This window comes from Emys orbicularis, chromosome 1, assembly GCF_028017835.1.
Source record: "Emys orbicularis isolate rEmyOrb1 chromosome 1, rEmyOrb1.hap1, whole genome shotgun sequence".
Classification (NCBI taxonomy): domain Eukaryota; kingdom Metazoa; phylum Chordata; order Testudines; family Emydidae; genus Emys; species Emys orbicularis.
Window position 1 is genome coordinate 116,913,306 of NC_088683.1, and position 13,251 is coordinate 116,926,556.

The 13,251-nt window shown below is 41.6% G+C and overlaps 1 protein-coding gene across 1 annotated transcript in view; it reads left to right on the forward strand.

The window, feature by feature from the left end:
- ERC1 (ELKS/RAB6-interacting/CAST family member 1) overlaps positions 1–13,251 on the forward strand; it is a 569,800-nt gene that overhangs the window by 154,273 nt on the left and 402,276 nt on the right. The window contains exon 7 of the mRNA XM_065406940.1: positions 2,163–2,330. Within this exon, the coding sequence (XP_065263012.1) occupies positions 2,163–2,330 (168 nt within the window). The remainder of the gene's footprint in view (positions 1–2,162; positions 2,331–13,251) is intronic.

A 13,251-nucleotide genomic window follows, 5' to 3' on the forward strand; every position in this document is an offset into this window, starting at 1 on the left:
AGCAGGGCGGGTCCCGATCCTCTCCCCTCTGTCACGAGGCACTCCTCCTCTGGGACTTCTGCATAGCCCATTCAGTCCACCTACTAGCGACATATCTCCCGGGGGTCCAAAACGGGTTAGCGGACCGCCTCAGCCGGTCCTATCACATGCACGAGTGGACGTTGAGACAGGACGTCCTGCGTTTAATCTTCCAGAGGTGGGGGTTTTCCCAGGTGGATCTCTTTGCCACCGAGGACAACAGCCAATGCCCTCAGTTTTGTTCGTTCCAGAACCACAGTCCGGGCTCATTGGCAGACGCCTTCGCAATACCGTGGGGCGGGAGCCTGAGGTATGCCTTCCCCCCATTCCCGCTCATCCACAGGGTCCTCCTCAAAACCCACAGGGACAAGGCGACAGTCATCCTCATCGCCCCGGCGTGGCCACGCCAACACTGGTTCACGACCCTGTTGGAACTGTCCGTGACCACTCAGATAGCCCTCCCCCTCCATCACGACCTCATCACGCAAGACCAAGGTCGCCTACTCCACCCGAACCTACCGTCGCTACATCTCACGGCGTGGTTTCTCTCTGGCTGAACGATATGGAGCACAAGTGCTCCCATCAGGTCCAGCAAATCCTCCTTGGTAGTAGGAAACCCTCCACAAGAGCGACTTACCTTGCCAAATGGAAACGGTTCTCCCACTGGTGTGAGCCTCTTCACATCCAGCCTCTGCAGGCCTCAATCCCATCGATTCTGGACTACTTGCTACACCTCAGGCATCAAGGGCTCGCCCCCGCCTCAATTAAGGTGCATTTGGCCGCCATATCGGCGTTCCGCCCTGGGGAGTTGGGGGTTTCGGTGTTCTCCAACCTCACAGTAGTCCGATTCCTCAAGGGGTTGGAGAGGGTATTTCCCTACTCACGCCCACCGGTCCCTGCGTGGAATCTCAACCTGGTCCTGACTAAACTCATGGGGCCGCCCTTTGAACCCCTAGCCTCTTGCTCCCTCCTGCACCTCTCATGGAAGGTAGCGTTTCTCGTGGCCATCACATCGGCTAGGAGGGTATCGGAATTGAGAGCCCTCACTTCGGAGCCTCCTTATACAGTTTTTTTATAAGGATAAGGTGCAACTGAGACCGCACCCTAAATTCCTTCCAAAAGTGGTCACGCATTTTCATATGGGACAGGACATTTGTTTACCGGTGTTCTTCCCCAAGCCCCATACGGACCCAAGCCACCGCAGCCTGCATACCCTGGATGTCCGTCGGGCCTTGGCGTTTTATCTAGAACGAACCAGGCCATTCTGCAAATCGACTCAGCTGTTCATCGCCGTTGCGGAGCGAATGAGAGGCCAACCTATCACGACGCAACGCTTGTCGGCATGGATTGTGCTTTGCATACGCACGTGCTACGAGCTCGCCAACGTACCAGCACCGGAGATCAGGGCTCACTCAACTAGGGCCCAAGCGTCCTCGGCGGCCTTCTTGGCACAGGTTCCGCTCCAGGAAATCTGCAAAGCAGCCACCTGGTCGTCGGTGCATACGTTCACAGCCCACTACGCGATCCATCATCAGACCTGAGAGGATGCGGTTGTCGGCAGGGCTGTGCTTCAATCAGTTATTCCTTGACTCCTACCCTCCTCCAATGGTAAGCTTGTGAGTCACCTAATGTGTAATGGACGTGAACAATCACTCGAAGAAGAAAAAACGGTTACTTACCTTCTGTAACTGTTGTTCTTCGAGATGTGTTGTTTACGTCCATTACACTTCCCACCCTCCTTCCCCTCTGTCGGAGTCACTGGCAAGAAGGAACCGAGGGAGGGTTGGGCCGGCAGGGATATATATACGCGAGAGCGGGGCGCCGCTCTGGCGGGAGGGGAGACCCTGCAGGCCCGACGGGAGCCGCTGAGGGGAAAAGTTTCCGACGTTCGTGCACGCGGCGCGCGCACACCTAATGTGTAATGGACGTGAACAACACATCTCGAAGAACAACAGTTACAGAAGGTAAGTAACCGTTTTTTCTGCTAGGCTTACAGACAGCTAAAGACTTGATCTTTAGAATATCATTCTCTTCATTGGTAGTTTTATGAATGTTCATTTTTTATTGCTGTGTTAAAAGTATAGATTGCTAACTATCGATCCTCTCTTCTTTTTCCTCTTCCCCATATTCGTTCCCTTCTTCAGATTGGTCAGGTGAAACAGGAGCTGTCACGCAAGGACACTGAGCTGCTGGCCTTGCAGACAAAACTGGAGACACTCACAAACCAGTTCTCTGACAGCAAGCAGCATATCGAGGTGCTGAAAGAATCCCTTACAGCTAAAGAACAGAGAGCTGCCATCCTGCAGACAGAGGTGAAATGGACACTTCTATATATGTGGACTATTTGGGTCTTTGGAAGTGGGGAGGAAATCCAGAGAGGGTTGTGTGTTTTCTTTCTTGATTGTTTCCTGCCTCGGAACTGCAGGGCGTTAAAATCCTTCTTGCCTCTGGGACAGTTTTGCTGCATTCCAGTATGTCCCATATTAGTGGCTGTGTTCAATGTTGCTTGCTCTGAACAAATCATTTCACCTATTAGAAATTTGGGATTCTGTAGGGAAGGAATTCTACAAGAGTGTGTGCATGTGCATATATATACATGCTGCACTAATGTGCAATTAGCAGTCTGTTCTTAGATACAGCTATCTTGGAATCTGCCATGGCTGGGCTGAAGGAAAGGGGAGGGGGTTTGCAGTGGCTGATCATATAGCTAAAAGGGATGATTTAGTTGGTGTTGGTCCTGCTTTGAGCAGGGGATTGGACTAGATGACCACCTGAGGTCTCTTCCAACCCTAATTTTCTATGATTCTAAGGTGGAGGAACTGAGAGCATTCTGCTGGCTGCCTTTGTGGTTTCATTACCACCGTCAGCACGTAGTGGAACTCTTGCACATAAGCTTGTATTTACATCTGAGACATGCATGCCATGCTTCAGAGAGTAAACCACACATTCTGAAAATATTTTTCTCTTAATTTAGGAACTTTTGGGATTGATGACAAATCTTCTTTAAACTCTTGTGTAATATTGGGAAAAAAAGTGTACATCTGCACTTCTAAAGTTTAATGAACACTGGAATTAAACTGCTACTTCTGGAAATTCTTCAAGAACAGGCATAAATTGCTATGTGACTCTAGCACTGGGGTAGGCAACTTATGGCACGCGTGCCAAAGGTGGCATTCGAGCCGATTTTCAGTGGCACTCACACTGCCCGGGTCCTGGCCACTGGTCCGGGGGGGCTCTGCATTTTAATTTAATTTTAAATGAAGCTTCTTAAACATTTTAAAACCTTATTTAATTTACATACAACAATAGTTCAGTTATATATTATAGACTTATAGAGAGACCTTCTAAAAACGTTAAAATGTATTACTGGCACGCAAAACCTTAAATTAGAGTGAATAAATGAAGACTTGGCACCCCACTTCTGAAAGGTTGCCGACCCCTGCTCTAGCATTTCAGTTGAGTAACTTGGATAAATACAGTGATGGGAAAGATCCAAAAGAGGGCGCCATTGTATCAGAAAAGGTTTTTCTGACATGCATGACAGGCGCAAAATCAGTAATAGGCCAAGAGTGGCTTGTGTTCAAAGTCGGGGGAGGTGTGTGTGAAAGAGTTGTAGGATGATGATGATACAAACATTCTGTATCACAGACTATGAAATTAGTTATATGTGCTTTCTCCTCCCCCCCCTCCCCCCCGCCGGATTTGGGATGTTTTTATTAGCTGTATTTGGTAAATTTATGGCTATGATTGGAACATATAGAATAAAAGCTTTTTTTACAGTGGATATTTGTGGGTACTCTGTAATAGCTTTTGTGGGAGATTGAAGCTTCAGAATCACAACTTTCCTATATGTTAGGAACATGGTGGATTGATACAAATCAAACTGATGTAAATCACTAATTGGAATCACGATTTAAATTAGCAAGCAAGAAACCTTGATTTAAATAATTGATTTTAATCTTGCTTAACATTTGTACTTTTTAGTGGTCTCCGCCACCCCCCTCCCAAAAAAAAAAGTTAATTCTCATTGGTTGGTATAGCCATTAAAACATGCCAATATACAACTAAATATAGTCTTTACACTAAATTTGGTACTTTTTTTTGCTATCCAGGATGATACACTATATGTATACATATTTATTTAATCAATTATGTAACTCAACATAAATTTTTTTCAGATTCCTAATTTTTACATTTGTATTGTGTTAAGAAATGAGTCATTCAACGTTTTCTATTTACTAGATGATGATTTTTTACTTGGGATTTCTGTCAGGCTGCGTTTGGATAGAAATTGGATCTCAGCTAAAAATGCACAAAGCTAGCATTTTCAATTTGTTTTAATTTAAATAAAACTACTTTAAATGTACCGAATGCATAAGGAAAACAAAACATGCTATAAAAACATGTTTGCATTAAAAAAACAACTGATATGTTAAACAAAGGAAGTGTTAACTATAGTTAGGGAATTGACTGCTGTGACTGGTAACCATGGGCCAGATTTTCAAAGATATTTAGTTGTCTAAAAATGCAGATAGATGCTTAGTGGGATTTTCAAAAGTGCTGAAGTAGGTTAGCTGTCTTACTCCCATTTGGGGATGCTGTATGAAAGCTTTTGTCTTTGCGGCTAGTTCAAACCCAGTTCAAGGTGTTCTTGAGTGAAAGTTGTTACAATCTCATAGCTGTTTAGCCTACATAAAGAGATTATGATGATTCTCAGGCTGTTTCCCAGTATCCGTGTAAGATGAACACGAAAGTGAAAATCAAAGAATTATCCATTAGTGTTTCTATAAACCCTCTTCTTCCATACTTCTAGGGACAGTTGTTCCCTTTCCAACAACCAAATTTGTCATTAATTTTCACATTTGTAGACATTCTTCAGAGTGGCCAAGGATTCAGTAGTCATGAACAGGTGATCACTCCAGCTGTCGAGACACGTTGGTAAAGTTTAGTGTTGGGGAAATTTCCACTGCTGCCACCTGAGATATACTTGTTCTCTAGATAAAAAGAGGACTTTAGTCTCATGACAATGAACCCAGCAACTTTCACTACCATTGAATTCACCAAAAGAGAAATTGGTAATGTGAGGAGAGTTAGTTACCAGGTCTGACACTCTTAAGTATTAAAAAAATATCTAGGTCATTATCGGAACACGCTCTATTACTTTCCTGAAAGCTTGCTTACTTTATTGTGCATAAAATTATAGAGTAGAGCTAACGTAGGTTGATTAAAAATATTGACTTATGAGGGGTTTCCTGTCTTAGAGTTACTGTCACATCCTCTTGAGTGGGCTTTAACAGAACCTTTTGTTGCCCTTAAAAGCCAATCATTTGGACAGCATTTTAGGAGTAGTTTTGGTTAACTTTGGCTGCTATTCTTTTGGTTTGAAGTAGTGAATGTCCAATGCAGATGATGGGTCAAAAGGAAATGAGAGAGAATTTCATGACCCTGTAGTAGCTGGGGAGTGAAATACTATTGGCCTCCAACTGGTAATGCTGCAGTGACCAATCAGGAAATATAACTTGGTAGCTGTAGGAAACTAGAAGGAACTGTGGAAGAAATAAAATGTTAGCAAGGCACTCTCTGCAACCGGTGATTCATTAAAACCAACTTTCATAGGGGGAAGTACTTTAAAGGTACTTTTTTAGATGAACATTTTTGGGGAAATGGCTTTCTCCTGGAGCCTCTGCCTTTTATTCTTCCATAAAAACACACTGCAGAGATGACGCAGGGTGCAGGCTTGATAGCCCAGAGATTAAACTTGGCACCTGCCATATTGGAACTAAGAGTTACAGTGTCCTATTTTGGAGTTGTTTACCTTGAGGGCAAGTGGGTGGAGAGGCTACCGTGTTTAACTTCTCAGTTTGTAAATGAGCCTTTATAAATAGTTCTATGAATTTACAATATCTTTGTAAATAAAGAAAAAAAATCAATATTTACTTTGGAGTTAAAAGGCTCCATCAATATAAGGTTTTTATTATATCCTACTGAGCCCTTTTGTTTGGAACAGTGCTGGGAGGTATTCAACTTCAAAGGGAAGTTAATTAAATCTGTTGAAATATTGTGCATTATTTGTATATTCTATCTAAGTTGGTATGATTCTGTGACCTGAACCTATTCCATAGGGCAAGTGAGGAGATTCATATTCAGCAAAGAAACTAATACATCCCCTAAGAAGTGTATTGTTTACACTGAATGTGTTAAATGAAAAATCTTTAAAGTCTTGTCCATGTTGGGGCTTGTAATAGTGTTTTGAAACTATGTTAATACACTGTTACACCAAAACACAGTTTCTGTGCATATTGGAATCTGTTTCAAACTATGATGGGGGAGGGTTACGAGCCCTAGGTGGTAATCTGTATATAGGTTTCGAAAAATTAGTTTATCTGTACCTATCAGTAAATGTCAATTTCTTTGTACACATGCACACAGATGAAAAAATATTTCAGTCAATAACAGGGTGGATTTAAATCACTAGTCAGGAAGACTCAGATTTCTACATAAAAGTGAGTTCTTGTTGGTTGTTATAATCTTAATAAATATTCTTCACAACTCAGAGATAGATGTAGGTTTCATTTTTAGAAGATACACACTATACATTTTTTAAATGATTTATTTTGAAAACTTTTCAGATTAGTTTTACAGCTATATCAGAAAATGAATGATTGTTTGGTTATTTCATTTACCAAAAGTTATTGAAGCAGATAGTTCACCTCCCAATGACTTCATAAATATCTCCAATTCAACAGGTTAATCATTAATATTTGGAGGATTTTCTTGCCATGCAGTATTAGGAGGAGAACATCACCAGACGGACATTTAAATTGTTTTAGTTAACTAAAACAACAACAGTATGTATTCTGGATTTTTTTCTTCAACAGCAAAACACATTTTAACAAAACAAGCATATGGATTTTTGAATTTAGTTAAACATTCAAGTTTTTTAAAAATCAGGTTTGTTTTTGTTAAAACTGTTTTTAACTAAAATAGTTAAATGAAATATTAAAAAAACCACACAAAAATTAAATCGACTGTCAGCCAGGTCAACAAGAGAAACTTAAAATTTTGGCTTCTGCAGATAACTCAGTCGTCTTCACCTTCATTTTCCTGTTTGTTCATAATCTGGAAAAGAAAAACAAGCTTTCCTGCTTTTTCAGGTCCCAAACAATTTCTCTATTTAAAATGAATTATTCCAAAGGATGAAAATATTCTTTCTACATCGGCAGAAGAAGCTACTGCTGTTAAAAGTGAGATTATCACTTCAACAGTCTTTGAATCCAAGTGCTTAAGTGACTTCCACCAGTTCACTGGTGTGACTTTCTTTAAAACGTCATCAGCAGACATCTATTTCTTGAATGGTTCACCCTTAGCTCTGAAGTTTATTATAGTTGGCATTATGGAGGAATGATTGCTGGATGTCCATGTCATAGCCAATTCTTCTTCAGCAGTTAAGGTTTGACCCTGGTACCGAGAATTGAGAATATTTGCAAGAAAATGAGCTGGAGATAGTGCTTGTCCCATTTGTTTTTTTTAATGCTTGTAATTTAACTCTGTCATTGCATATTTCTCTTTTTAAGATCTCACTCAGTTCAACATTTCTCTTAAGCCCAATGTTGAGAACTTTGGCTGTGACAGTGCCATCTATGTTTTTCACGATTTTGTTCACAAACTGTCATCAGATTAGGCCAGTTCTTGATATAGTGCTCAGAACAGTCCACTACTGAGTTCCATCACATGTCTTGTGTCAGAGCAGCTGCTGCAAAGTGGTTGTTATGGAAGTATTTTACAATTTCAACAACATTGGCCTTTATTTCTGGAACACTGAAGTCTTTGGCTAGGAGGTGCATCAAATGAGCACTGCAACCGTATGTTATTAGCTTGGAACTCCCTTCGCTCTCTTCTAAATTCCTTCTCATCCTGGATACGTTTGCAGCATTGTCTATGACCAAACTGCGTACTAGACATTTCAATTTTTTTTCAGTTTGTTATAGCTTTTACTGCTACTTCTTGTAAGTATTCTGCTGTGTGTGCATTTCCTGATGTATCAATTGTTTCTGTAAGGAAGACATTCCCTTCTTCTGTTGTCACACAAGCATATACAACAGGATCATTGTGGACATTGCTCCACCCATCAAGACTCAGATTAACAATTTCACCCTCTAGACCTTTTGCACACTGCTCAATTTCTCTTTCATACCCTTTATTCAGCAATTTGCCTGCGACATCTGCTCTGTTGGGTGGACTGTATCCTGGTCTTAATGACTGAACCATGTTAATGAAGTGTGGGTTCTCAATCATACGGAAAGGAGAGTTTGTTGCATAAACAAACCGGACAATTTTTTCATCAATTATCTCTTTTTGAAATCTGCTGGTTCTTATCACAAACTTATCTATGGTTGTTTCTGGATGATGGTGATTTTTTTTTTCTTTTTGCTACAGCTTAGCTTTTGTACAAGGTTAGCTCTTACTGAACAAAATAAGTCAATGCAGTTATTTAATTATTATTACCATACTGCTCATAAGTATTACTCATTGCATTCACTGACACTCAGTACTACTTTAAAGGTGAAATTGTAAAAGAAAGATCTGCCTATTTCAGCTATTTATTTTTTATCACAACTGCATCTAAAATGATAGCACCATAGAGTAACAACTATATTTTTTGCTCAAACATAAGAATTCAAAAATAGTCCAGTAGGAAGACAGGCAGTCCTTAAGGAAGAAGTATGAAATAAAAAAGTTTACCAACCTGAAGATCCTGCATGTTCAGACATGTTCCTTTCATCATCTTCAACGCAGCTACCTCCTGAGAAAGAACACTTCTCATGATGTTGTTTCAGTCGGGAAGCCAGGCCTTTGCATTTCTTTGTTGCACTGTTTGCATTTTGCACGCATGCCTGTCTTACCCACAGGTAGAGGAACTTAATTAAAATACTCCCAAACTGGGTCTCTTTTATGGCCTGCTGTCATTATAGGATTTCCTTTCTAATGAGAGAATGGTATGGTAGATCTCAAATCTATGAAGGCTATACTCAGAAAGACCTCAAGACTTCTGTAATATGCTGCTCAAACAGTTTCACTTTTGTTTCTACTGCCTGTCCCTCCCTTCTCACATTTATCTCCAGATTTCTTCTCCTTGTACCGATCTATTCCGCCCCCAACAATCTTCTATTCATTGAACTTTTTGAAACTTTGCACTTTTAGAGAGAGGTAAGGGATTGACTCTGTGTACACAAATTTTCAGAGGGACAATGGGGTTGAGATCTGTTATTTCTCACCTCCATATATTATTTATTTATTTAAAAACATTTTTGCTGTTAACGAGCATGTTCTCTCTGGAGACACAAATCCACAGTTTGAGAACTGCAAAACTAAGCATCTCTGATGGTATCTTGTAGACTGAGCACTGAGTCCCATTGGGTAGATAGAAAGATTAACCTAAATAATCTATACAGAAGCTCCTGGGACCCCATAAGATTGGGTCCCTAATCCATGAACTATTGGAACTCATTTACAAAACTTTTCTTAAACATTACATGAATATATTGTCTCATACTATAGCATTAGAATTTATAATGCCTATTCCATGATGAGATAGTTGAGCAATAATGTATCTTAATTAAAATCTTTAGATAGGTTTTTTTCTCAAAAAGCATTTTATCAAAAAAATCCGATTTAAATCAATAAAATCCGATGTTTTTTTATTATTATTATTATTATTTTTAAACATTGATTTTTATCAACCCTGGTCAATAATTGGAAATTTATAGATAGGCAAAGTAAAAAGAATGCTGCTTAAGAGCTAGATTTAAGGATGTTTGTATATTTTGACATGTGATGTTGACAAATTTTGTTTTAATGGTTGTAAAGCTTTAACCTTTTGAATCGCAACATCTACTGTCATTCAGTAATTATTGCCTCACACCCCCTCCATAATATCCCACCACTGTGAAAATTTAAATAAACAGAAAAAAGCTTTAAAATAAAATGGATATTATCCAATAAAATTATAAAAAATTAAATTAAATTCTGCCAAGCCTATCTATATAGCATGATTGTTTCATAAGTAATTGCTTATCTGCAATAAAGCACCAAGCCTTGCTAGTTACAATTGTGTTCATAATTCGCTGACAAACATAGTTCTGTCTGTGTTGGCTGGGGAAATAGTTTAGGACACCTCTAGCAAAAAGTATGTTTAATTATGATTTATTTGAAAGATGCTAAAACAGAGTAACTAGACATTGCTTTGATAACAATTTTCAAATATAGTTTCATTTAGCAGTTTCATGCTTCAGCGGGCCTTTTCTACGGCAGAATAGAAGTAGTGTGTTTGACTCTAGAAGCCAAATACAGCTTACTTTTCCCCTCCACACAACCCTCAATCATCTTCGAACTCTGACTGCTGGCATAGACCAGACCAAATTGTGTTCAACACGTAATGAAAAATGAATAGTTAGCCTTTGTTAGAACCAGTTAGGGTGCATCTACATGAACAAAAGCTGGACACTTACTTCAGCACTTTAATAGCTCCACTGGTGGCAGCAAATTCTAGTGAAGTAGGACTAGACATTACAATGGTAAGTGTTGGTGCCTTGTGTACACTAGAACTTTTTTCATTACCACCAGTGGAGCTGTACCAGTGAAGAAGGTAATTCAGAATTTTGCTATTGTAGATAAGCCACAGGGCTTGGTTAGAGATGGTTAAGAGCTGTTCACACTTTCTGCATTGAGTGTTGATCAGGATTTGGCCCGATCTGCACAAGTGACTAACCTATATTCAACCCTGGTTTGGGGAGGTGAGGGTGGATAGGGGAGAGTCATTTAATATCACATGTCAAATGTGGCTTAATTTCTAGTGTAGACCTTGTACACTGTTTCTTAACTATGATTAAAAAGTACCAGTTTTACAAAGAGATACTGATCATTACTATAAAACAAAGATAACATTGCATAAAATTTTCAGTAGCGCTTAAATATTTAGGAGCCTAAGTCCCATTAACCTTCAATGACACTTAGGCTTTGTCTACACTGGCACTTTCGTTATTAAAACTTTTGTCGCTCAGGGATGAAAAAAAACCACACCTCCTCCGACAGACAAAAATGTTAACGATGAAAAGCGCCGATGCAGACAGTGCTTCGTCAGTGGGAGCCGTGCTCCTGCCGCCGTAGCTACTGCCCCTCGTTGGAGGTGATTTTATTTTGTCGCTGGGATGCAATGAGCGGCTACACTGCTTACCTTACAAGGTGTGGCCACAGCGGCACAGCCACGCTGTTGTAAGGTGCGCAGTGTAGACATAGCCTTAGACCAGGGGTAGGCAACCTATGGCACGCGTGTCGAAGGCGGCACACGAGCTGATTTTCAGTGGCACTCACACAGCCTGGGTCCTGGCCACCAGTCTGGGGGGCCTCTGCATTTTAATTTAATTTAATTTTAAATGAAGCTTCTTAAACATTTTAAAAACCTTATTTACTTTACATACAACAATAGTTTAGTTATATATTATAGACTTAAAGAAAGAGACCTTCTAAAAACGTTAAAAAGTATTATTGGCACACGAAACCTTAAATTAGAGTGAATAAATGAAGACTCGGCACACCACTTTTGAAAGGTTGCCGACCCCTGCCTTAGACTCTGAAGTGCCTATGTCACTTTTGAACATTTAACTTACGTTCTTTAGTTACTTTAGGTACATTTGAAAACTTTATCAGTTTTCCCCAAATTTATAACTAGGTAATAGTCTCATGATCAAGCTTTTAACCTACCTACAGATTCTCAGAAAAAATAGTTTACCAAAACTTCCTCCCCGCCACATTCATATAAATGTTCTGTCATCTCTTGCATTTTTTCCATTTATATTCTTTCCCAGCAGAAGACACTGTAAGCACAGGTGTACAAGCATCGGTGGAGCTATGGGTATTCTAGTTCCAGCTTCTTATAGAAGAAATTTCAGAATCCATGTTCTTTCTTGTTTTGTATATGACTATCCATACTAGGTAGTGAGATAGACAGCACTGCATCCTGCCACTGTGTAAAATTTCCCCAAAACACAGGTGTTTGTATTGAACAAAACAAACAAACTAACTTATAACAAGATAGGCATCAGTCTTCAACAGATTAATTGTGTGTGCGCAGACGTCTGGGGAAAGTTGGTAATACCCTGTTGAAGAGAGGATTTTGGAGTCTGTTGTACCAGCTATGCGCGTTTCTAGGAAAGAGACTAAGTGAAGTTTGAAGGTGCATACTGGCAACTGACCTATCTGAGATACTCTTGTGCCCTTGGAAGTTAGATGATTAATGCAGAAAGGTTGGAAAGCACATAATTATATAAGGGCCAGAAACCACCCTATCTCTCCATTAGTATTTTGCATGCCATACCATTAGTGCAGCGGTCCCCAAACTTTTGAGGGTTGTGCCCCGCACTTACCTCATCTGCACCTTCCTCGCACTTCCCTCCCCTCCCCCCCAAAGCTGGGGCCAGGAGTGGTACTGCAGCTCCGGGGGGGGAGGGATATGGACAGGAGTAAGGGGGCCAAGGCTGGGGCCGGAGCTTGTGGTGGTTCTGTGGCCAGGAATGGGGCCGTGGCCAGGGGCCGAGGCTGGGGGCAGGGGCAGAGCCGCAGCTAGGCTGCAGTGGGGGCCGGCAGCCGGGCCTGCGGCCAAGTGTGGCTCTGCTCCCGGCCTTGCCCCCAGCCTTGTCTCTGGGCTGGGAACAGGGCCAGCGGCCAAGGCTGCGGGTTGGGAACAGGGCCAGCGGCCGAGGCTGGGGGCTGGCGCGGGGCTGGGAGCGGAGCCACGTTGAGGTTGGGGACTGGGCCAGGGATGTGGCTGGGAGCGGGACCGGAGCAGAGCTGGGGGTGAGGAGGGTCTGGGTGGCCCTCTCTGCCCCAGTGGGGGCTGGCCTGTGCCCCGCCACGCGCCCCCCCCCCCCCCCGAGTGGTCCTCTACTCCCCTCTAGAGGGGCACGCCCCACGCTTGAGGGACCTCTGCACTAGTATATAATTAAAGACATGACTGTCTTTTAATATGCAAATAGGCAGGTTACCCTTAGGTTAAGCTAATACTGCATAAGGTGCAGAAATCAGGCTAGGGATGGCAAAACCCCGGTGGCTGCCTTCACAGCCATTTCTGTGTGTGCAGAAGAAGCCTTGCACTGACTTTGTTGAAGTTGGCATCACCTGGCTGCCACAGACCTCAATTCTTGGCAGTCTGGGTGGATGCCATCCATAAACTGAGCT